The sequence below is a fragment of the Staurois parvus genome, unplaced genomic scaffold (assembly GCF_062004578.1).
Source record: "Staurois parvus isolate SC_StPar_1 unplaced genomic scaffold, SC_StPar_1.0 ptg000018l, whole genome shotgun sequence".
Classification (NCBI taxonomy): Eukaryota; Metazoa; Chordata; class Amphibia; order Anura; family Ranidae; genus Staurois; species Staurois parvus.
The window spans coordinates 11,454,439-11,479,465 of record NW_028317814.1 but is presented as its reverse complement, the minus strand read 5'-3'; the positions used below and the strand labels follow the sequence as shown (position 1 = coordinate 11,479,465).

Below are 25,027 nucleotides of genomic sequence, written 5' to 3'. Positions count from 1 at the left end.
GGGCACCTGGCTGTGAAGCCGCAAGTTGTCACAACCAGGTGCCCACACTCAGGATGTCGGCGCCGGGGAGTGAGGACAGTCGATGAAAGGGGCTGCGGTGAGGACACCGCTGGATCGTGAGACAGGTGAGCAGCTGTTTTTTTAAAAGTCAGCAGCTACAGTTTTTTCGCTGCTGACTTTTATTTTTTATAGGTTTAACTGGAGCTTCTGGCACCTGGGTTTTACGACGATTACCTTAAATCTGAGCTCCAGGCAATCTGCCACAGTGGCCTAATATTAGGTTTCTGGTTCGTGTTCTGTTCTGCAAAAATAGTGAGAGAAGTAGGCCTACTGGTACTGTGATGTGCCAAGGCCTTAAGGCATGAATTGATATTTGCAGAACCAGGACTCTACCCAGTAACCTGTGTATGGCCAGGCATCTTCAGGGCAGGCGGAGGTCAATTGAGCTATCCATATCCATGATATGTTTACCAAGTCAGTGATTTGAAAGAGTATTGAAACTAGAAAGATAACTTAAGAGCCTATTCACATTAGAAACTGCACAACTATGGCATGGTTTTTCTTTGCACATTTGCATGCATTTTATGCGCGTTTTGATGCAAGTTTGCATGCAGTTGATGCCCGTTTGTATGCACATTTTTCTATTTATTTGTCCTGTGAGGTCACTTCCGTCTTCTTACTTTCCTTGGGCTTCTATGTGCATTGCGATGCGCTTCAGTGCGTTTCCTTTTTTTTTTTTTTTAACTGGACTGTAATGTAATGGTGTGAACTTTGCCCATAAGATAGCCTGGATTTTAGATGGTCAATCCAGTTGGAGTGCAGTCAAAAATGCATCTAACTGCACCTGGAGTGAAAGAGCCCTAATAACTACAGTAGATACCTAATATTCTCAGAGGGAGGTAAGCAGTGGCAGCCCATGTATTTTTTTCAGGAAAGGTTGACTTTAAGATTACAGTAGCAGTAAAGCACAACCATTGTGTATTGCTGCAGAGCCTGAATATGTAATGTGTGAATGGCAGCAGCAGGGGGCTTGGGGGAGAGCTGCACACTGAAGGTTTTTTACCTTCTTGCATATAATGCATGAAGGTAAAAACCTTTCAGCCTTTTGAACCACTTTAACAAAAAAAAGTATGTACAAGAAAAAAAAATACTATATATCTGCAGTTGTGGAAAGGATAGAGAAGCAGTAAAATTTTGGAAAGTGTAATGTAGGAGGGTGAAGGTCCTATGAAATTTATGTATCATTGTTTTTTTTTTTAATTGCTCAGGCACAGGTACATTGGTCATAGTCAAGAGGTACAGAATATATACTAAAAAAGGGAAAAAATAGGTTTCGATTGCAAAGAGCTTAAAGTCTAAGAGATTGTAACATGTTCTATTCATCCCTTTGGTCCTTTGTGAAATTGAAAGCAGGCTGAATTTGCCAAAAAGCTGCCATATGTGACTAAGATCTTTCTGCTCATGTTGTTGAAATTTGTTATGTATAAGAAAAAAATGCCTCTTCCAAGTAATGGCTTTTTTTTTTCTTTTTTTGTCTTTTTTTTTTTGTAGAACACAGTGTATTGACATTTTATCACCTATTAAATCTTTTTTATCCAACAGAGAAGAAATCAATCGACTTAATCAAAAGATAAAAAGGTTGGAGGCTGAACTGGAGGACGAGAAAAGGGAGAAAGAGGCTGTACTGGAGGCTGTTAAAAAGGTTATTTTCTCTTACCTTCTCTCCATCATAGTAGCGGTGTTATGGAGCCGCTCACAGGAAAAATGAACGTTTACTTTTTAGTCTTTAAAGATCTTCTATTTGTAAAGAGGACTGGTAGAGAATTTTAAGCTAATGTTGTCCTGTAATAAATCGCCCCACACCTCCTGAGTGCAGCCTGCCTAAGATTATACTTACCTTCCTAAATATAAATAAATCTTTGCACCCAGATTAAATAATACATAAAAGCAGCTGACACCGGAATGGAGACCATCCCTTTATAATATATAACAAAAAAGTGCAGCGCTAAATAGTGTTAAAGTCCACCAATTGTATACAAACGTCCGCGCTCAAAAACACTTTTAAGTGAGTGAAACCAAACCATCAAAAGAGAGGAAGAAACCCACATTCAGTGAAATAAGAGGAGGAAGATGACACCTGTAAGATCCTGGAGAAAACGACAGCCGTATAAGGGCTCTTACCAGTACTATTGAGCTTTTGTATTAAAAAGCCAACAGCGCTTTAGGGGTTAACCCCAAACAATTCCCCGGTGTTTAGCGCAGAGATGGTTCTGCTCATGGCTCCACTCCAACTCCGTGTTTCCAACTTGGACATTTTGAATTCTGGCAAGAAGGCGATCTCCTAACAGTGTCCGCTCCTCTCGGTTTTCGGTGATCCTCAACTCCAAGCTAAACTCACTAAACTAAGGAGCCCTGCGAGAACCCTGCCCTCCGACGGCCAATCAGCATCAGAGAGGCACACGGGCCGACCAATTAAAAGCACAATATCCAAGTAATTTTTCGTCTAATTTTATTACAGGTACTTATATAGTGCCATAAATTTACGCAGCGCTTTACATATACACTGTACATTCACATCAGTCCCTAACCCTCAAGGGGTGTACAATCTAAGGTCCCTAACTTTCACTCATACATATACATACTAGGGCCAATTTAGACAGCATCCAATTAACCAGCATGTGTTTGGAGTGTAGGAAACTAGAGTACCCGGAGGAAATCAACGCAGACATAAGGAGAACATTCAAACTCCAGGCAGGTGGTGCTGTGGTTAAAGTCCATCAATTGTATACAAAATTCCGCGGCTAAAGAAAACTTAAGTGAGTGAAACCAAACCATCAAAAGGGACGAAGAAACCCACATTCAGTGAATTAGGAGGAAGATGACACCTCCAAAATCCTGGTGAAAACAACAGACATACTGTATAAGAGCTCTTACCAGAACTATTGGGCTTTTGTATTAAAAAGCCAACAGCACTTTAGGAGTTAACCCCAAACAATTCCCCGGTGTGTAGTGCAGAGATGGTTCTGCTCGTGGCTCCACTCCAACTCCGTGTTTCCACCTTGGACATTTTGAATTCTGGCAAGAAGGCGATCTCCTAACGGTGTCCACTCCTCTCGGTTTCCAGTGATACATACACATACTTTGGCCAATTTAGACAGGATCCAATTAACCAGCATGTCTTTGGAGTGTGGGAAACCGAAGTACCCAGAGGAAACCAACGCAGACACAAGGAGAACATGCAGACTCCAGGCAGGTGGTGCCGTGGTTGGGATTTAAACCAACAACCCTACATCTAGTACAAATATGGACAGTGCAGCCAATCAGTGAGCTTCTAACTGTCCCCCTTATCTGTGATTTCTCCGCCTGCACAAAGGGGCGTGAGGCTGGAAATAGAGCTGGAGGAAGAATGTGCACACCTTTTTTGATGGATTGATTTCACTCACTTAAAACGTTTTTTTTTTAACTGTTAATAAAAAAAAAAAAAAAAGTTTTTTTTGAGCACAGACTTTTGTATACAATTGGTGAACATTATTTATTTACATTTATATTATACATTTATTTTTTATTATATATATACTTACCTTCCTCCTTGGTCCAGTGATATTTTCTTCAACAAGATGCCGGCCGGCTCCTTTTGATACTGCACATGTGCATTGAGGCCTCATTCTTTACCATGGTTGAGCTGTACTCAAGGCAACCTCCAGCAGGCCAACTAACCTGAAGATCACAAAATACCTTACTGAATAGAATGGAGCAAATCATTTCAATTAGGTGAAGTCTTCTTATAATGATCAACCAAAACACTGTTAAAGGAAAGTGAAATCTGCTTTTTTTTCCAGACACAGCGTGAGCTAAAAGGGTCCCGTCCAAGCTCTGCTAGAAGTACATCCAGTGTGACATCTCACAAGGGGTCTGCTGGTTCCTCTGGTGGAAGAGAGAAGCAAGAGCAGCAAGAAGCCGCACACGTGATCCAGAAGAATTGGAGACAATATAAAAGCAGGGTAAGTTTTTCCTCTCTTCTTTGTACTGCCATGCTATGAAAAATAATATATTTACAGCAAGTCTATACCTTTCCAAAGAGCATTTTTCATTGTTAAACTCTAAGTTCACATTTGTTTAATAAGTGCATGTTTTTGCAAGTAAGAAAATGCAGAGCATTGCACCCGCAATCAGTGGATCGCAGATACTTCCTACAACTCTGTACCCATACCTCTGTATAAGCTTTCAGTTTCAGAACTGCAGGAATTGTCAGTGGACTAGGAGAGCGCTGATAAGAGCACTTATAGTATTGAGGACTGCAAGCCATCTGCAGCGGAGTAAGACAGGACTTGTAGTTTATTCCTTCACAGATCACTATGAATGATATCTGGTGAGTGCGCAATCTACACTTTAATTGTCTCACCTTATCCACAATCTGTGTCTTTTGGATACCAGAAGATCATTTGAGATCTCGTTCACGCCTGCACTCTGGACTTATGTTTTAGACACAGTGTTTTCTTTCACGTTTATATTGGCCACATATTCTAGTGGCACATACATAGATGCACAGTGTCACTTTATATATTTGTGTGCACTTTCTTACATGTTTATATATGTATTTATTTATTGGTTTTAACAGCGCTGCACGTTTATGTTTTTTATCTGTTTTAGAGGTCTTATATGGTGCCTTTTGTGTACAGCTGCTGTAATCTGGGAATTGATAGACTAGAAGGCGCTCACTTACTTTATATGTTTTTAAAACAAGTATCTGTTATGATCTCAATGATCCTGTGAAGGATATGCTTTAAACAGGGTGAACACACGGTCAATCACAGATAATTCTAGTATAATTCAGTATCTGTGATTGATCATGTGTTCACCCTGTTTAAAGCATATCCCTTACAGGATCATTGAGATCATAATAGAGATACTTATTTGCATCCTTATTGATGTATTTTGTACTCTGCTCTGGATTTATATACACCGACTTTTTTGTTCTAGTCAACTGCTTCCTTTTGTATATGTAGACAGGAGAGCATGCTTAGCTGAGACAGCCATTCCTCCCCTCCTGAAGACTCATGGGATGTATGTCATCATTTGCCTAGACCAGGAAACCAGGAAGTGATTGCAGGATTGTAAAGAAATGAAATAATTAAATATGATGTTCTTTCCTATGTATTTACTAATGCTAGCGGCATAAGGATTTGATTGAGAGAGTGACGCTCCGCTTTAAAGGATAAGTTCACCTTTACACAAAAAATATATTAAATGCACATTTTTTGCAGGTAAAAAAATTATCATTTATTATTTTTTGTGTGAGGAGCCTCTAAAGCATTGCAGCAGCGATCAGCAGATTGCTGATGCAATGCAGACTGTCATTGATCTCCTGCAGACTGTCAATGTATCTGCTTGCTCGTACGTCCCATACCAGCAAGCTGTTACTTCTGACAGGAAGGATCAATGAACTACCACAGTGCTCACAGAGTTCATTGACGACTACAAGCTGAGAGCCGCTAAGACTGTCGAGATTTGTAGTCCATTCGTTCACAGAGGACTGGTCATGAATGACGTGGCCGTGTGGGGCTGCGCTGTTTTTGAAAAGCAACAACTAGTACGAGGAACTTCTCCCTGTACTTCTGTCATAGGGAGAGAGGGGCAGAGGGCGGTGGCTACAGGATCGGGAACATGTTACAGGTTCCACTCTAAAAACAGGTGGAATATGTAACATGTTCCCAAAGGTGAACTTCTCCTTTAACCAATATTCTGTTATGTTATTTAGAAGCTCCTCTGACCATAGGGGCACTATTTGCTTCACTAAGCGTTTCAGATAACAAAAGGGCTGGCAGTCTTCTTTTTGGAAATTTTAAAATAACACTTTAAATACAAAGGTTTAGATGAAATATTATAAAGTTCAAAGTAAGAATTTCAAGGCTTACTTTTTACTTCATGTGTAATAATAAAATGATAATGAGAACTGTAGTTTTGGTAAGCCAGTCCTTGGGATTGATGAGCTAAATAATCATGATTATTGGATGCAGGGGGACTGCTGCTTAGATCTTATGAACAACAAATCACAATGAAATATCTTCATGGTTCACCACTTACAACGCAGAACTCTGTTGGGTAGATTAGGGCACTTAAAGTGAAACTGTGCTGTGTCCACACAAGGAAAAGCATTAGATTCGCTTACGATAGCCTCTACGATCTGATTGGACAATCTCTGTACAATTGTCTTTAAATTTACCAAAACTATGTAATATGAGGATAAACTTAAACAAGCCAATACATTTGTATCTAATCATCCAGTCCCGTACATGACATAGTTGTTGGTAGATTGGAAAATTGTACAATCAGATTTTATAGGTATGGTTCTCTTAATTCAGACTCTTGCAGGTGTATATACTTACCTTTCCTTGCCCTGTTCAGCTTCTGGAAGTCAAAAGAAATACTCTATACATCTGTTACTCTATGTGACAGTGTTGGTCACATACTCTAAGTCACCGTATAATCCTCTATACTTATATTTACCATGTATTTAACCGCTTCCCAACCTCCCTATAGCAGAACTACTGCTACAAGGCAGCAGGGCTGCGCAAAATCACCTATATAGATGTGATTTTGTATTTGCAAGTAGGGGGCACGTATGCACACTATCTAAACTGCCATTGACGGCTACAGCTGTTGATCACCAGGTCCCAGCCGGTGATTCTCTGCCGACACCTGGCGATTGCCAAGGAACACTGACAGGGGAGAGGTCTGTGTGTAAACAATAAAGATTTCTCCCCTTCCAGCACCTGCATGCTGCTTTTTATTGCTCTGCATAGCAATGAACTTACACATTAAAACACGCACATCACATATCGTCCCAGATGTTAACCCCTTCCTGCCCAGAGTCATTAGTACAGTGTCAGTGCTTTTTATTAGCACTGATCACTGTATTATTGTCACTGGGGATGTCAGTGACAGTCAGTTCCCCCCCAGTGTCAGAATGCTGCCGCAGTCCCGCTATACATCGCTGATCGCCACCATTACTAGTATAACGAAAAAAAATTCCAGTATATATACCGCCATTTGTAGACGCTATAACTTTCATGTAAACCAATTCAGTTACAGGTATTGGGATTTCTTTTTTAACAAAGACATGTAGCAGAATACATTTTGGCCTAAATTTATGATGAAATTTGATTTTTTTTTACTGGATGTGTTGTTTTATAGCAAAAAGTAAAAATTTATTTATTTTTTTTCAAAATTGTCGGTCTTTTATTGTTTATAGCGCAAAAAATAAAAACCGATCAAATACCACCGAAAGAAAGCTCCATTTGTGGGAAAAAAGGACATAGATTTCATAGAAAATTGCCGTTTAGTGATGTTGTAATACATAACTATTATCATCATCAAAAATGCATATAAAGTTGTGTTCAAAATAATAGCAGTGTGTTGAAAAAAGTGAATAAAGCTCAAAATCCTTCTAATAGATTTTATTTCCATACACACAAATGCATTGGGAACACTACACATTCTATTCCAAATCAAAACATGAAGAAAAATATATCAAATTTGTGTTGTTCCTCTAAAAAAAATTGAAGAAAAGTGAATATTAGACTGTTCAAAAAAATAGCAGTGTTTGTATTCTTCTTTACAAACTCAAACATTCACTATGTAAACTGAAAAATGTTTGAAGATTTTGCTTTCCTTTGAATCACTTAATGAATATTTCGTTGTATAAGCACTGTTTCTGAGAACTGCTGTACATCTGTGTTGCATGGAGTCAACCAACTTCTGGTACCTGTGAACAGGTATTCCAGCCCAGGATGATTGGACTACATTCCACAGTTCTTCTCTATTTCTTGGTTTTGCCTCAGAAACTGCATTTTTGATGTCACCCCGCAAGTTTTCTATTGGATTAAGATCGGGGGATTGGGCTGGCCACTCCATAACGTCAATCTTGTTGGTCTGGAACCAAGATGTTGCACGTTTACTGGTGTGTTTGGGGTCGTTGTCTTGTTGGAACACCCATTTCAAGGGCATTTCCTCTTCAGCATAAGGCAGCATGACCTCTTCAAGTATTCTGATGTATTCAAACTGATCCACAATCCCTGGTATGCGATAAATAGGCCCAACACCGTAGTATGAGAAACATCCCCATATCATGATGCTTGCGCAACCATGCTTCACTGTCTTCACAGTGTACTGTGGCTTGAATTCAGTGTTTGGGGGTCGTCTGACAAACTGTCTCCGGCCACTAGACCCAAAAAGAACAATCTTACTTTCATCAGTCCACAAAATGTTGCGCCATTTCTCTTTAGGCCAGTCAATGTGTTCTTTGGCAAATTGTAACCTCTTCAGCACGTCTTTTTTTCAACAGTGGGACTTTGTGGGGGCTTCTTGCAGATAGCTTGGCTTCACATAGGCGTCTTCTAATTGTAACAGTACTCACAGGTAACTTTAGACCTTCTTTGATCTTCCTGGAGCTGATTGTTGGCTGAGTCCTTGCCATTTTGGCTATTCTTCTATCCATTCGAATGGTAGTTTTTCGCTTTTTTCGACGTCTTTCAGGTTTTGGTTGCCATTTTAAAGCATTTGCGATCATTTTAGCTGAGCAGTCTATCATTTTCTGCACTTCTTTATATGTTTTCCCCTCTGCAATCAACTTTTTAATCAAGGTACGCTGTTCTTCTGAACAATGTCTTAGAATTTCAGAGAGAAATACACTGTAACCAGCATGTACAACATTTGCTGCCTTCCTTCCTTAAATAAGGGCAATAATTGCCACCTGTTTTTCAAAGAATGAATGACCTCACTAATAGAACTCCACACTGCTATTATTTTGAACATGCCCCTTTCAATTAGTGATTCAATTACACAGAATCAGCAGCATGCATGTCATGACTGTTGGGTCTGTTGTATTTCTATTACTCTACTACACCTGCTAGTAAATTATTTGCCATGTAGAAATATCATTTCTACCAAAAACAGTGATTGATCAGGTTAGTGATGTCTGACTGCTTTTATTTTGAACACAACTGTACAAAACACTATACATTCTATTTAAAAAGGTGTAAGAAGGATTACACTGTAGGTACCTGTTTGTTAGTTGTAGCCTTTTCTCTGCCCTCTTTCGTCCTTTCACATGAGCCATTATAAAACTATAGAAGGTTCTTATGCACTATAAGGGGAACTTTTATTATATCTTACATAGAATGTATTTTGTGCCATCATAAAGCCACTTGGCACTTATAGTTGATATGGAACTATGTCCCAGCTCCTTGTGGATGTAATTTAGATGGGAAAACAAAACCTATTAGGTAGATTTGTGGAATAATATTTCTATTTTGGACTGAAACCACTATTATATCCTAACTGTTCTTGGCTTTCAGTTCCCCAAGTATTCCCTGTACTGTTATTAGAAAGCAGACTACAATGCATGGCTGTTCCAGCTAATCAGCTAAAACATACGATGAGAGAGCGCACGACAACCCTAGTGTAATACCGTTTTATTGTAATAAGGCTTAAAAACTTTTCAGATTGCACTCACATTTTCACATAGGTGTCAAGCATGTCTGCATGTAAAGTGGTCCTCCGCGTGGTCCCTGTAAGATCTGAAGCCTCTGGGTGATCCATTGCCAACTGCAAGCAAGCGAAATCTGCGCTGGAGGCACAGTGACAGACTGCTGGTGTCCCCCTCTACCGCTCATGCTCCTGGTCCAGCCGGCACCGCGCTTCGTAGGCAGCTGGTAGCTCCGAGGGAAGGCGGATCACAATGTAGGAACACACGTCACGACCACGTCACCTCGATAGCTGGAAGGGAGGAGGAGCCTCCGCTGATCTGCTATGTATAGGTTATGTGGTCCCTTAAGATCAGAATGCCAGGAGGAGCCATTTTTCCCTATAAAACCTTTGATAAGAGGGGAGTGGATGTGACTTGACAAAGGAGCCACGCCTCCGAAATGCATCGTCATAACAATCGTGACGTGGTCCTGACATGTGTTCCTACATCATGTGCTGAAAGAGAGGAGGAGCCTCCATTGATCTGCTCTGTATAGGTGGCGTAGTCCCTTAAGATCCGAATGCCAAGAGAATCTATCGTTCCCTATAAAACCTTTGATAAGAGGGGAGTGGATGTGACTTGAAAAAGGAGCCACGCCTCCGAAACGCATCGTCATAACAATCGTGACGTGGTCCTGACATGTGTTCCTACATCATGTGCCGAAAGAGAGGAGGAGCCTCCATTGATCTGCTCTGTATAGGTGGCGTGGTCCCTTAAGATCCGAATGCCAAGAGAAGCTATTGTTCCCTATAAAACCTTTGATAAGACGGGAGTGGATGTGACTTGAAAAAGAAGCCCCGCCTCCGAAACGCATCGTCATAACAATCGTGACGTGGTCCTGACATGTGTTCCTACATCATGAGCCGGAAGAGAGGAGGAGCTTCCGCTGATCTGCTCTGTATAGGTGGTGTGGTCTCTTAAGATCCGAATGCCAGGAGGAGCCATTGTTCCCTATAAAACCTTTGATAAGTGGGGAGTGGGTGTGACTTGACAAAGTAGGCCACGCCTCCAAAGCACATCATCAGAGCAATTGTGACGTGTGTTCCTAAATTGTGATTCGCCATCCCTTGGAGCTACCAGCCACCTACAGAGGGCCGGCTGGACCGGGCGCACGTGCGGTGGGGAGGGACGCCAGTGGTCTGTCACTGTGCCTCTAGCGTAGTTCTTTGCTTGCTTGCAGTTGGCAGTGGATCACACAGAGGCTTCAGATCTTACAGGGACCATGTGGTGGATCATTTTTGCATGCAGACATACTTGACACCTATGTGAAAATGTGAGTGCAATCTGAAAAGTTTTTAACCCTTACTACAATAAAACGGTATTACACTAGGGTTGTCGTGCGCTCTCACACTTTGTATGTTTTTTTTTGTATTCGTTTCCCCCCCCCCCCCCCAGTGAAGACAGTAGAGAGCTGCAGCACCCCAGGAGACAAAAAGTCAATTGATAGAGAACTTGGACGTTGTATTTTGTGACATTTCCTGTCCATCGTGGTACTATTGTGGCAAGTGTACAAGCTAGTTTTTTATTTCTTTTGTTTATGTACCAGCTATCAGCTGACTACATTTATAGCTGTGGCCGCCAGACTCCATATAGCAACACAATGACAAAGTTCCACTTTGCCCAGTGACCTCCTCAAAGAATTATTTAGTAATGCTATGTAAAAAAAAAAAAATTCTTTTAATAATGACTCTGTAAAATGATGACTGGACTATTGCAGTATAGGTGGCCTTGACACCTGATTTGTGTCACTTTTGTAAAACACGTTTTAATTACAGATGGCACTCAGTGACAAAATACCTAAATTTAGTATATTCTATTTTTTTCCCATGCTACTTATTCATGACTTATTTCTACATCTTCACTGTAAAATCACTTCTGGTGATACCGCCATATTTTGTATTGTAATTCATATGTCTTTTTTAAGATTGTATAAATAAAAATCATTCTCTTTTAAATTGTTTAATTGTTAGCTTACCACTTCGTGCCTTAAAAGTCCCACCAACAAGAGGGCTTCTCCACTGTACTCCACTCTCCCAGTGGTCACTTCTGGACTGCCGAAGAACTACCCATGCACCTGGCTTTGTACATAATATTGGTCCAAATGTTTCAATTTACCATCTGACTTTTTTTTTTCCGTTTACTAACTTTACTTGCTGCATGCTTCTTCCAGGTCAGAGAGGGTGGAAATCAGAGATACCCAGACCAAGTATTTGCCCAAAGGGTTCAGCAGCATCAGCCCCTGTGCTTGACTTGACAGGTTTTCTTTAGAATTCGTGTTCTACAGCTGCTTGTGAGATGAATGTCGGCTCATTATTGTAGATGAGTAGCAATATGGCAGTTCATGTGTGTCCTTTATAGAAACAAGTTTTGCTGTATCTTGGGTGATGCAATGTACTTTTATTTTTGTGAATCCAAAATGTTTACCAAATACTTTGTTTTACAGAAAGAAGAGGGCCATGACTTGGAAGATGTAAGTACTAATACTGGATTTGATTATGAAATATGTCCTTCTAAAGCATGAGAAGTTGGCATTGCTTGTGTCAGTAATTCATTAGGTAGTGACAGCCTTGAAGCTGTCTTGAAGTTCTTGTCCTCACAGGTTCCGTGGAAAGTGTGTGTATGTACAGTCAGGTCCATAAATATTGGGACACAATTCTAACATTTTTGGCTCTATAAACCACCACAATGGATTTGAAATGAAATTAACAAGATGTGCTTTAACTGCAGACTGTCAGCTTTAATTTGAGGGTATTTACATCCAAATCAGGTGAACGGTGTAGGAATTACAACAGTTTGCATATGTGCCTCCCACTTGTTAAGGGACCAAAAGTAATGGGACAGAATAATCATAAATCAAACTTTTACTTTTTAATACTTGGTTGCAAATCCTTTGCAGTCAATTACAGCCTGAAGTCTGGAACGCATAGACATCACCAGACGCTGGGTTTCATCCCTGGTGATGCTCTGCCAGGCCTCTACTGCAACTGTCTTCAGCTCCTGCTTGTTCTTGGGGCATTTTCCCTTCAGTTTTGTCTTCAGCAAGTGAAATGCATGCTCAATCGGATTCAGGTCAGGTGATTGACTTGGCCATTGCATAACATTCCATTTCTTTCCCTTAAAAAACTCTTTGGTTGCTTTTGCAGTATGCTTTGGGTCATTGTCCATCTGCACTGTGAAGCGGCGTCCAATAACTTCTGAAGCATTTGGCTGAATATGAGCAGATAATATTGCCTGAAACACTTCAGAATTCATCCTGCTGCTTTTGTCAGCAGTCACATCATCAATAAATACAAGAGAACTAGTTCCATTGGCAGCCATACATGTCCACGCCATGACACTACCACCACCATGCTTCACTGATGAGGTGGTATGCTTAGGATCATGAGCAGTTCCTTTCCTTCTCCATACTCTTCTCTTCCCATCACTCTGGTACAAGTTGATCTTGGTCTCATCTGTCCATAGGATGTTGTTCCAGAACTGTGAAGGCTTTTTTAGATGTCGTTTGGCAAACTCTAATCTGGCCTTCCTGTTTTTGAGGCTCACCAATGGTTTCCATCTTGTGGTGAACCCTCTGTATTCACTCTTCACTCTGGTGAAGTCTTCTCTTGATTGTTGACTTTGACACACATACACCTACCTCCTGGAGAGTGTTCTTGATCTGGCCAATTGTTGTGAAGGGTGTTTTCTTCACCAGGGAAAGAATTCTTCGGTCATCCACCACAGTTGTTTTCCGTGGTCTTCCGCGTCTTTTGGTGTTGCTGAGCTCACCGGTGCGTTCCTTCTTTTTAAGAATGTTCCAAACAGTTTTTTTGGCCACGCCTAATGTTTTTGCTATTTCTCTGCTGGGTTTGTTTTGTTTTTTCAGCCTAATGATGGCTTGCTTCACTGATAGTGACAGCTCTTTGGATCTCATCTTGAGAGTTGACAGCAACAGATTCCAAATGCCAATAGCACACTTGAAATGAACTTTGGACCTTTTATCTGCTCATTGTAATTGGGATAATGAGGGAATAACACACACCTGGCCATGGAACAGCTGAGAAGCCAATTGTCCCATTACTTTTGGTCCCTTAACAAGTGGGAGGCACATATGCAAACTGTTGTAATTCCTACAGCGTTCACCTGATTTGGATGTAAATACCCTCAAATTAAAGCTGACAGTCTGCAGTTAAAGCACATCTTGTTTGTTTAATTTCAAATCCTTTGAGGTGGTGTATAGAGCCAAAAATGTTAGAATTGTGTCGATGTCCCAATATTTATGGACCTGACTGTATGTGTGTGTGTGTATGTATATATATATATATATATATATAATTATTTTTTTAGCTTTGGTCAGTGTAGAGCAGGGGTAGGCAAACTTTGGCTTATGAAACATTGCAAAAGTCTGACAGCCACAAGCATGACTAGCAAAAGCATAATGGGGCTTATTCTGCAGCAGCTGGAGGGCCGACGTTTTCTTTCCCCTTCATATTTCCTCTATAGCAGGGGTAGGCAATTTCACCAGAGCGAAGCGTAATCCTTCTTAGAAACACCTCCTTTTTCCCTTTTCCTGTTTGTTTTTCTATAAGAGCTGTAAATTTGTCTTCTAATCATGTTCTGATCTGGTGGCAATGGTCACCAGGACACAATGAAGGAGAGTCTTCATTGGGATGTATTTACACGGGTGCCAAAGGGGCAGTAAAAACAGACGATCGATTTGTGTTTTTATTACCCACCTAAAGCTTACCATGGCAGCCAGAGGGAGCAGTACACATGCCACAGCAGCAGCAAATATAATGTAGCTTGTGCAGTTTGACAGACACCACTGCCTATTGAGGTCAATGGGACCGCACTAAAACTGTGGCACAGTACTTCGATACAAAAGTCTACCGAACAAAAAAAAAATACAGCCAAAAAAAAAAAACACGCAGAAGGTGGCAGAATCGTCCCCATCTTGGATCGCTTTTCACAAGTCAGTGGAGACTGCTGCCTATATGAAAGGGGCCTTAGTACTCCATTCCCCAGCCCAGTGGGAGCAGCTCACTGGACAATTGTAGTGTAGTGCTCACTTCTACATGCAGAGGGCAGTAGCTTACTGTGGACAGGAGAGGGCTTACCAAAAATAAAGTACGTGTAAGCACTTTGTGATGCCTGCTTTTGAGCTGTAATGTTGCTCTATATTTTTAGCAGCATGACAGGTTCCCTTTATTGGCTGGAACTATTTACAAGATATATTCAGTGGTCTCAGAAGCTTGTTATAGAAATCTATCTGAGCAGTGTAGCTTATAAAAGTATCATTTGCCAATGCACAATATAAATACATGGCACTTTATTAAAAGCTAGCAGCACAGACAGCTGTGTTATCTGAGCTCCCTGACCTAGTGTCATGTTATTAAATGAAAATACTAGACAGATGGCCCAGAGGACAGCTGAGATGATTGGCTGATTATTATATCATCGCCGTCTCGATTTAACGTGACTTTTATAGCCTGTTCGCCGCACTTCATTTTCTGCACAGCATCATTTCCAGCATATGTTAGTCATTTGAGATGTCATTCTTCAAATGAACCTATCTGGATCATAAAGGTTGCTGTTAAAGCTGAAAACTTGATGTAATGGGCTTTTAAAGTACCGTACAGTCACTTTTTTTTAACATACCCTTACACAGGCAGATGGTTGGTAAGAAAGTCATTTTAGAACCTCTTTTTTAATGATTGTCTGTTTTTATGGGTTACCATTCAAAGATGTACAAGGCTAACATAGATTTGCTTAAATATTCAAAAGCCTGGATAGAACGTGTCTTTCTGTGGGGCCGCAGACGAGGACAAACTTAACTGTAGAACAGTATGTGGCCAAATGTATGTGAACACTTGACCATCACACCTACAATATATCAGCAAACGTATGCGAACAGCCCTCAAAATTATTGAGTTCAAGTGTTTCTGGTGAAGGGTGTTATTAACTACAACCCCAATTCTAAAACGTTGGGATGCTGTGTAAAATCTACATAGAAACAGAATGCAATGATTTATAAACCGCCTAGATTATAAGCTCCAAGGAGCAGGGCCCTCAAATCCCTCTTGTTTTGAACTGTATTGTTACTGTATTGTCTCCCACTATAATGTAAAGCGCTGAGCAAACCATTGGCGCTATATAAATCCTGTATAATAATAATAAACCCATATTTTATTCACCATAGAAAACATATCAAATGTTTAAACTGAGAAAATGTACCATTAAAAAATAAATAAATTAAGGTATTTTGAAATTGATGGCAGCAACACGTCTCAAACTCTGGAACAGGGTAATGTTTACCATCGCGGAGCATCCCCTCTTCTTTAACCACCTCCCACCCGCCATATAGTAATATGACAGACGCAAGGTGGTTCTCTCGTTCTGGGAGGACGTCATATGACGTCCTCCCGTTCTCAGCGCGCATGCGTGGCTCAGGGAGCGCGCAGCGTGGCGATCGGTGGTGCGCTGTGTCCATCGGACACAGCGGATCACCGATCACGGAAAGAGCCGAAGATGTCAGCTCGGTCATGTGATCAGCTGTGCCCAATCACAGCTGCTCACATGTAAACAGGGAAATGCCTGCATTTCTCTCCTCTCGAGCCGTCATGCTGGCAGCTCGAGAGGAGAGCTGGTAATCGGCTTTCCGCGGAGGGGACATGTACACTGATGATCAGTGTGCCCTGATGATCAGTGTAGCCCCAGCAGCGCCACCTGTCAGTGTCCATCAGTGCCTTGTGTCAGTGCTCATCAGTGCCTCGTGCCAGTGCCCATCAGTGCCACATCAATGCCACATATCAGTGCCTACCAGTGCCCATCAATGCCACATATCAGTGCCCATCTGAGCTGCCTTTCAGTGTCACCCATCAGTGCCAGTCAGTGCCGCCTATCAGTGCCAGTCAGTGCGCCTATTAGTGCCGCCTATCAGTGCCCATCAGTTCTGCCTGTCAGTGCCCATCAGTGCCACCTACCAGTGCCTCCTCATCAGTGCCACCTATCAGTGTCCATCAGTGCAGCCTATCAGTGCCCATCACTGCAGCCTCATTAGTGCATATCAGTGCAGGAGTAAAATCACTTATTTACAAAATTTTATAACAAAAACGAATAAATTTTTTTTTTAAATTTTCAGTGGTTTTTGGTTTGTTTAAGAAAAAATAAAAAACCCAGAGGTGATTAAATACCACCAAAATAAATCTCTATCTGTCACAAAAAAATGATAAAAATGTCATATGGGTACACTGTTGCATGACCGCGCAATTTTCATTCAAAATGCAACAGCGCTGAAAGCTGGAAATTGGCCTGGGCAGGAAGGGGGTATAAGTGCCCTGTAGGCTAGCGGTTAAACAACACTCTGTAAACGTCTAGGAACTGAGGAGACCAGTTGCTGGAGTTTTTGGAGAGGAATGTCGTCCCATTTTTTCCTGATATAGTATTCTCACTGCTCAATAGTCCTGGGTCCTTCTTTGTCATATTTTTCATTTCAAGATGTGCCAAACATTACTAAGTTGTGAAAGTGAAAATCAAAAATACACAAATGGTGAGACACACATGTGATCCCAGCACTGGGGGATAGATAATAGTGCAAAAAGTGCTAAAAACACTCCAAATACCGTGAGTAATAAACTCACAACTGCAACTAAAAAATATAAATAGTGTTGAAGAAATATTACGTAAATATATAGATAATAAAAAACACTATAAAAAGTCCAACAAAAATATTTGTGGCATCAGTGTTCCAAACGCATGCAAGTGGTCCTGTGCGTTGCAGCCTCTGGTGATGAATCCAAAAATCTCTAAATTGGCTCCTCACCTCCTTACCGTGACCCTAAAAGGGTCAATTAGCTTTTGGGATCACTCCTGGACCCTCCAAGTATATGTTCCTCTTAACAGTATCCTCCAATGCAGACCAAAACCTCGCATCAGATAAATACCTATGAACTTTTCCAGGTCAGGATCAACTCCAAATTCCCCTTTGGCTATAATAGGTATGACCAGCTCCCTAAGGATGCATACAAAAAGAGACCTTCCATATTGTAATATTGTTTTATTATAAGCAAAAGGCAATATAAACCATAAAACTCACATTTCTCCAGCACACAGTAAGCCTTTAGAACCTCATGCTATGGGTGTACTTACATGGGTTCATGTGGAGCACAAAGATGGCGTCCGTGCCGGAAATTGCATCACCGCGCTGGAAATTACGTCACCACGTCACCTACGCATTGCGTCACGGCACACCTGACTTCATCAGGGTGATGAAGTCATGTGTGCCGTGACGCAATGCATAGGTGACGTGGTGACGTAATTTCCGGCGCGGTGACGCAATTTCCTTGCGCACAGAGATTTTGCTAGATTTACTGTACTATACTGTAGACTGAAGAAAGTGTTCTTATTAGGCTCCCTTTTTGAGATGCTGCTCTAAAGGGGAACTCTCATGTTGACTGTTTCTTATTACAGCCGAGGTTCCAGTCATTGTCTGACTGCTGAAAGTAATGCTCTATCCAAGACAAAACCTGTGTGACTTGTCTGCCCTGGAACTAGGAATATCTCCAGGATTCCAGTTCCTTCCTCCTTCCTGTTTACATTGACCTTGGTCATGTCTGGCCTTTGGACCCACATCAGCTACCAGCTGCCTGGGATTGTACCTGAGGTTTTTCATCATACCTTGAGCTAATTGGTTCACCGCCACTCAGTCACAACATGTCTGTATGTAGACAGAGGGGACAGCCCCCCTTCAATGGGTGACCCCAGATCCCAAAGACGTTTATTCTGTTCCTTCTGAGTGTATTGGTGTCTGCAAACTGGAATCCTCCTACCCAAGGGCCTACCTCATCTGAGTCCCCCTACATTTGTCCATACATCTATAGATTTTCTTAGTTTGTCCTGCATGCTTAACCAAAGAAATCTAACAGATGCCTCCATCCACACAAACAGATGGATGAATCCCCTTCTCAGGTTGTTGTATTTTAAGAGCCGCTATTGCCAGCCACCATTGCCGCACAAGCAGCGCCAAGCTAATAGTGTTTGGCCAGCTTTTGTGCCATCAGGTAAAGCTGAGCCCTTGTCTCTGGCTCAAGGGCCTCTACTGCAGTCACACAAAACTTTATTTGTGAATTTGCCCAATTCCTTGTTTATACTCCTTCCCCTGGAAAGTCTATTTCTGATCTTTCTGCAGCCTAAGAAGAGACTGGGCCATCGGTGGCAGTGACCATCCCTGACTCAGTTTCTTGCCATTATTTCAGGCTGACAAGAGACTGTTGTTGCCCTTATTGATGTGGAAAATAGCACTATGCATCTGGAGCATCAGCCTATTTTCTCCATCTTTGGCCTTTCAGAGCTCCTACAGCTCAAAGACCTTTCCAGTACACCCACTAATCAAAGTATTCCCCATTACCCTGAAGTGTCCTTAAACCCTGATCGTTTGCTGTATTTGTTCCCTTTTGGTAGGGAGTTTGTTAAACAGCAGTTCATACCAACCGTGGATCTGCCAGTGATCCACCTTAACAAGGAAATCACTAGGCTAGTAGACAGTGTTTTCATCTTTAAGGATTCCAGTGACCAACAGCTAGAATCCCTGGTTTGGTTTTCCCCTTGCCCTGTTCTGTTGTGACCTTAATCTGTCAAAGTATGACTAAATGGGTTAAATGCCTCAAAAGAGATCTCTTCCCCACCATGGTGGACCACTTCCTGATACAATATGTAGTGCAGATGTCTGGAGCCCCATGTGTCAGTTGTTGTGATGGTTTGCTAGAAGCATGTGTCCCATATGGATATGTTGGTCATAGAGATATGCAGAACATTCTGGTTTAGGTGTCTGGAGGCAGATGCTGTATCCAAGAAGCACATAACTCAATTGGTCTCTCTATGAACCTACCTTTTGATATTAATGAAGGTCTGACCTTTCACCTGCCTCAGTGTAAGAAATCTAAGGAGAGGTAAGCTGAATCCCATATTTATCTTTCACCTACTCCCATGTCTGATTTTATTAGGAATCTGTGCTGAAAACTGTCCATCACTAGTAGCCACCATTCGTCAAGATTGGTTCTTTGGTAAAGGGATCCTTTTACTTAAGGTGTAAAGGGGGCAATTTGCTTTCTTGCTCCTCACCATTAGCCAGGAATTTACCTGTCCCTCAACTTTTGCAGAAGTTTCAGGAGTTGAGGGAAAATCATCTCCTTCTTTCATATCTTTTTAGTCTACCTCAGTCCCTTACTCTGCTGTTCCAGAACACCAGTTTTCATTCCTGAAGACACTTTTGTGTTTGCCACTGAGCATCAGGTCATTCCTGGCCTGATCACTCAGCTTCCCTATCAAACAGCTAAAAAGGACTTCTCTCCCTCCTCTCTGAGGTGGTTCCTCTCGGAGAATTTTTCTGGGATACACTCTGGATTTTCAGGTGGTTGCCTCTACATCACGGGATCCTTTTTTAGGCAGGTCTCCTGATTTGGACACCACTTTACACCCTCTAGAAACTGATGTGTTTTCACCACTGAGGAGGAATAAGAGTCCTTCTTTCATCAGGATAGATAGTTGTTGACCGTACCATATGTCCTTATCCTACCCACACTGAACCCCCTAAGGGCGATCATTTGGACGCCAGTTCTTCCCAACTGGTAGCTTCTGGACAAGGAGGAAAGGCTTACTTACTAATGTGCATCTCAGATGGAGCGAAGGGCATTAAAGGAAGGACCCATGTCATCCTGGGTTGTTTATGGGCAAAACAAATTCGTTTTCTACTGCAGGTATCCTCTGATGGGAACATGGAATACTTTCTTGACATCATGGGACTTGTCCACCTGGAGTTAAACTCCCCTTTCTTGGGTGAATTGCAAACCCCTGAAGGCCATTCTGGATCTTTTTTTTTTTCTTGTTGTAGATTGACTCTAACAAATATTCTTCACTTTCCTGATAAGGTTTCTGTCTCATGTCCCATGGATACTGCTGTTTTGTTGGATCTGGGAAGTCAGCAGGATTTAGTCTTACTAGTTTATAGCTAGGTACTAACTTCCATTTCCTTTGTACTCTTGTTGGGGTGCTCCCATGCACCTTTCCCATTTAGTTATGCATATTTTGTGGGATATATTGTGTTGAATCCTGGGTTTCACTCCTATAGCAGGTTGCTGTTTCCAGTGAATTTTAGGGTTCTATCTTGGCAAGGCGGTTGTCTGTTCTGACGATCAATCACTAGGCACTCATGTTTTAACCCTTATTGGTTCAGGTGCGTAGAAGCTTGAGTCCTTTTAATTAGACTGACAGGTCTTCCTTGTACTTGTTTCCCAATTTCTTTGTCTGGAACCTGGCCCTGATAAACTACTTGATCCCTTTCTTTCTCGACCATGTCAGGAACCCGCAGTTGTTGAATATCCAGAGTGGCTGCATTTGGTTGGATGCAGTCATTATGTGGTAGACAATTTCCCACACAGGTCTATTTTCATTTGACTTTTGTCAAGTCCGGTGGCACTAATGGGACCACCCAAAGTTCATATTTTAACCAATTCAGCAGGGATCAACCAAAATGCGAGCCATGCATGGCAAGCTTTATAGCCTTTACAATATTTTATTGCTGTCTATGACTTCCTGTTCCAGTGACAGCTCCTTCAATCTTTTCTCATACAGATGTCATAATAAAGGTAAATGAGGAAAACTTCCCCTAATGATGTCACAAACAGAAATAAAAAAACCTCTTCCCATTCCATTCAAAGCTAAATTAAAAATGCATTTTGTCAGGATTTAGGCTTTGAAATGGCCATTCCCTTTATTCATCAACATAAATAGGTTTGCCAATTTTCTCCAAACCCTCAATGTGGCCACATAGAGGATTTTCCTTGTCCCACTCTTGTTTATATTACTTCATATTTTCTTTTTTAGGCAACCGTATTTCTCCAAGCAGCTCTGCGAGGTCATCTAGCCAGGCAAAAAGTGATATCATCTTCAACTCCTCGTGTAAAGTCTCCAAGAACAAATAGCCTGAGCCGGCAGGTAAAGAAAGATGTTTATCACCTTTTTTGGTATATATGTGTAATTCCTGTATCCTCAATTAAAGGGGATGTCTAAATGTAAATCGACATCCAGTATTAGACTGTGGCCTTTTCATATGGTAACATGAACAGGTCTCCACCTCTCGCAGTGAGATGCTCATCACACTGTTGCTTACATGACTAGCTGGGCTGGAGTCTAAAATAGTTTTTTCCATAGAGAACCCTTGTATTTTGTAGTAGTACTGCAATACCTGATATGACCATCTAGTAAAACAAAGTTCTTGTGTAAAGAACATAATTTAGATGTGGGTGATTTCTTCCGTGTTCTTTTACAGAAATCTTCTTGAAAAAAACAGATTTCTAGTTTTTCTTCTAAAAATTCCCTTTTTACTCAAGAAATCTTCCACCTTATTCCCTACATGAGCAAGATCTGGGGGTAAAATCAATAGACAGGGCATTGTTATGGATTGGCTAGATCAGTGGCTGTTTAATTTTTCTTTTGGGACCAGTCAGCCTATTCCTCTTTAACCTATACCAGTGGTCTTCAAACTGAGGCCCACGGGCTGGATGCGGCCTTTAGCTTGCCTTTTTCTGGCCCCTGGGGCACTGTTCCTTACACACCAATTAGGAGGCACCAATCCTTTCACTGACTTCAACAGTGGGGCACTATTTCTTCCACTGACACCAACAATGGGGCACTGTTCCCTCCCCAATAACAACGATAGGGTTTTTAGATTCCTCCTCCTACTGACCACACGTGCTACCTATTTTTTTTTTCTCCCACTGACCACCAAACCTGAAGCACTGTTTACTCCTACTGATGGTGGGGCATTTTGTACTCCCACTCACCACACAATGGAAAAAAATAGACTTGACACTTCAGCATTCAGAAATGATGAGGACTCCTGCCATGGGCCATATGTAAAAAAAAATGCTGGGCAGCTGAGTCTGGACCCACATCTGTCAATTTACCAATCTGTACCCTTCTCGGTCCATATTTTTTGAACCACAGCACCTCTATGTGCAAAATGTGTTTTTTTTTTCAGGTATTGCGGTAACACATTACCGCAGCACATCAGTGTGAACCCAGCCTTAGATACAGTGCCAGAGATGAAGTAAACATGTAATCCTGGAGCCTGTGCAATTGCGGGCTGTATTCACAGATCAGGCTTTGGTGCAACCTCTCACCTTGTGACTTGCTACAAAATTACAATATTGAAATCTGATCACCAATGAAGAGGAAACTGATGTAATGCTTCCTCCTGCTTGCAGCAGACTGATGGCATTCTCAGTCTAGGAAAAATTACTTGACTGGAGCTCAGCCTGGGTTCACACTGTTGCGGTGCGGAATTTGCAGCGGTTTCTGTGCGAATTGAGCACCGCATCATAGTCGCACCCCATTCATGCGAACCAATGCGGGTGTGTATGTTAAGTTAACAACACCCCAAAATCGATTCGCAAAATGCGGTGCAATGTGCAGAATCAGATCGCATGGGTGTGAATACCCACGTGATCTGATTCTAGTAAAGACCAAAAAAAGGGTCCTGCACCTTTCTGGTACAGATGTGGTGCGATTTGAGCCATACAAAGTGCCCATTTGTTCCTCAATTGTTTTGTTCTTCATTTTCTGTTTTCAAGGTGTATTGCTTTAAGTTTTCTATCTTGATGCTTTAATGTCTTCCTTGGTCTATCAGTACACTTCCCTTTTACAACTTTCCCATTTCATTTGTATTTGGTCCAGATTTTAGACATAGCTGAGCGGGAACAACCAACATCTTTTTGCCACATTCCGTGATGATTTACCTTCTTGGAGAAGTTTTGTAATCCTCTCCTTTGTTTCAACTGACATTTCTGGTGTTGGAGCCATGATTCATGTCAATCAGCTTGGTGCAACAGCTCACCAAGGGGTGCAAGCACTCTTTTTTCACTGCAGACTAATTAGCAGATGTAATCTGATGCAGATGTTTGTTTCAGAACTGCAAATTACATGGTGATTCCATATTTTCCTCAGAATTGAGTGATTCCATATTTTTTTCCTCTGCTTGATCTGCAAAAACAGTTGCAATTGACTACAGTTTTCTTTCTTTTTTCATTTTTAAAGTCTTTCATAAAGCCAGAAGGTTGGAATGTTAAATGAAAATAGTTGACATGTACATATATTGAATGATGTATGTATATCTACCTTAACTACTTCCCGCCCGGCCTATTGTAAAATAACGGCCGTGCAAACCTCTCGTCCCTCTGGTAGGGCATCATATGAAGTCCTTCCCAGATTGTGCTTTGCGTGTGCCCGAAAAATTATGACAAAAAAATTACAACTTCAAAAACTTCACCATGCCTCTTATGAAATACGTTGGACTGTCTACTTTGCAAAAAGGGGTCATTTGGGGGATATCTGTACTGTTCTGACATTTTTGGGCCTGAAGAAATTAGATTGGCTGTCAGTACTTCAGGATTGATCAATTTTCAGATATATACCATAGTTTGTAACTTTCCTACAGACTAAATAATAAACACTGATTTGGGTTATTTTCATGTAGACATGTAGTAGAATACATCTTGGCCTAAATTTATGAAGAACAATTATTTATTTGCAAACTTTTATAACAGAAACAAAGAAACTTTCGGTCTTTTTTTGTTAATTTAGCAAAAAATAAAAACCTCAGTGGTGATTAAATACCACCAAAAGAAAGCTCTAGTTGTGTGAACAAAATTATAAAATGTTAGTTTAGGTACAGTGTTGCATGACCGCGCAATTGTCATTCAAAGTGTGAGAGCGCTGAAACCTGAATATTGGCCTGGACAGGAAGGGGGTAAAAGTGCCCTGTATTGAAGTAGATCAATGATGATGGTTTCTGTTTATCCCTTCTATTTATGGGTCATGCCAGAGGGACTTCTAGTTCCCACATTTGCGTGTTATAATGTTCATTTGCTCATTTTTCCTGAGTGTATTTAATGCAATTTATGTTATACTTGAATGATAACTGGTACATCTGTTATTTCCAATAAAAAAAAAAGATTGGAATATAAATTGACAGCACAGAGGCATGAAGGTGATTATATGCACAATGCACTCCCTTAACAGAATATCGTTGAGTTTGTGGAGTTGAGAACTTGTTTCTTTTACCAGCCTTTTAAATTTAATCTGGCCCTATCCATGGTTTTGTTGCAGGACAGTGCGGCATCTGACAGTAAACTTTTACAGGACCCCAGCAAGGAAGAAGAGGATCATGTGATTCTCCTGCAGTCCACATTCAGAGCACATCTGACGCGCACAAAGATGCTGGGCCAGAGATCAAGGTACATCTCTTACCCGTAACTGAGCATACACAATGGGCGCTTTATCCATTCACTGTTCATCTCTGCAAGTTGTGGCAGCACAGGATGGGATCTGTTCATTATCACTGTGTCTCCTTCTCCTGTCTGCGTGTCTTCCATCCGTCATTTGACAGTGTAAAATAAATGCAGGATATCAGGGTAGACAAGAATGAAACTTTTGACATAAGCGAAATCATTTACGCCTTCTTTCATT

General features: G+C 41.3%; 1 protein-coding gene across 1 annotated transcript in view; it reads left to right on the top strand.

Moving 5' to 3' along the window:
• IQCE (IQ motif containing E) overlaps nt 1-25,027 on the top strand; it is a 95,729-nt gene that overhangs the window by 56,710 nt on the left and 13,992 nt on the right. Inside the window, exons 17-21 of the mRNA XM_089682595.1 lie at nt 1,603-1,702; nt 3,840-4,001; nt 11,970-11,996; nt 21,386-21,496; nt 24,668-24,795. Of these exons, the coding sequence (XP_089538721.1) occupies nt 1,603-1,702; nt 3,840-4,001; nt 11,970-11,996; nt 21,386-21,496; nt 24,668-24,795 (528 nt within the window). The remainder of the gene's footprint in view (nt 1-1,602; nt 1,703-3,839; nt 4,002-11,969; nt 11,997-21,385; nt 21,497-24,667; nt 24,796-25,027) is intronic.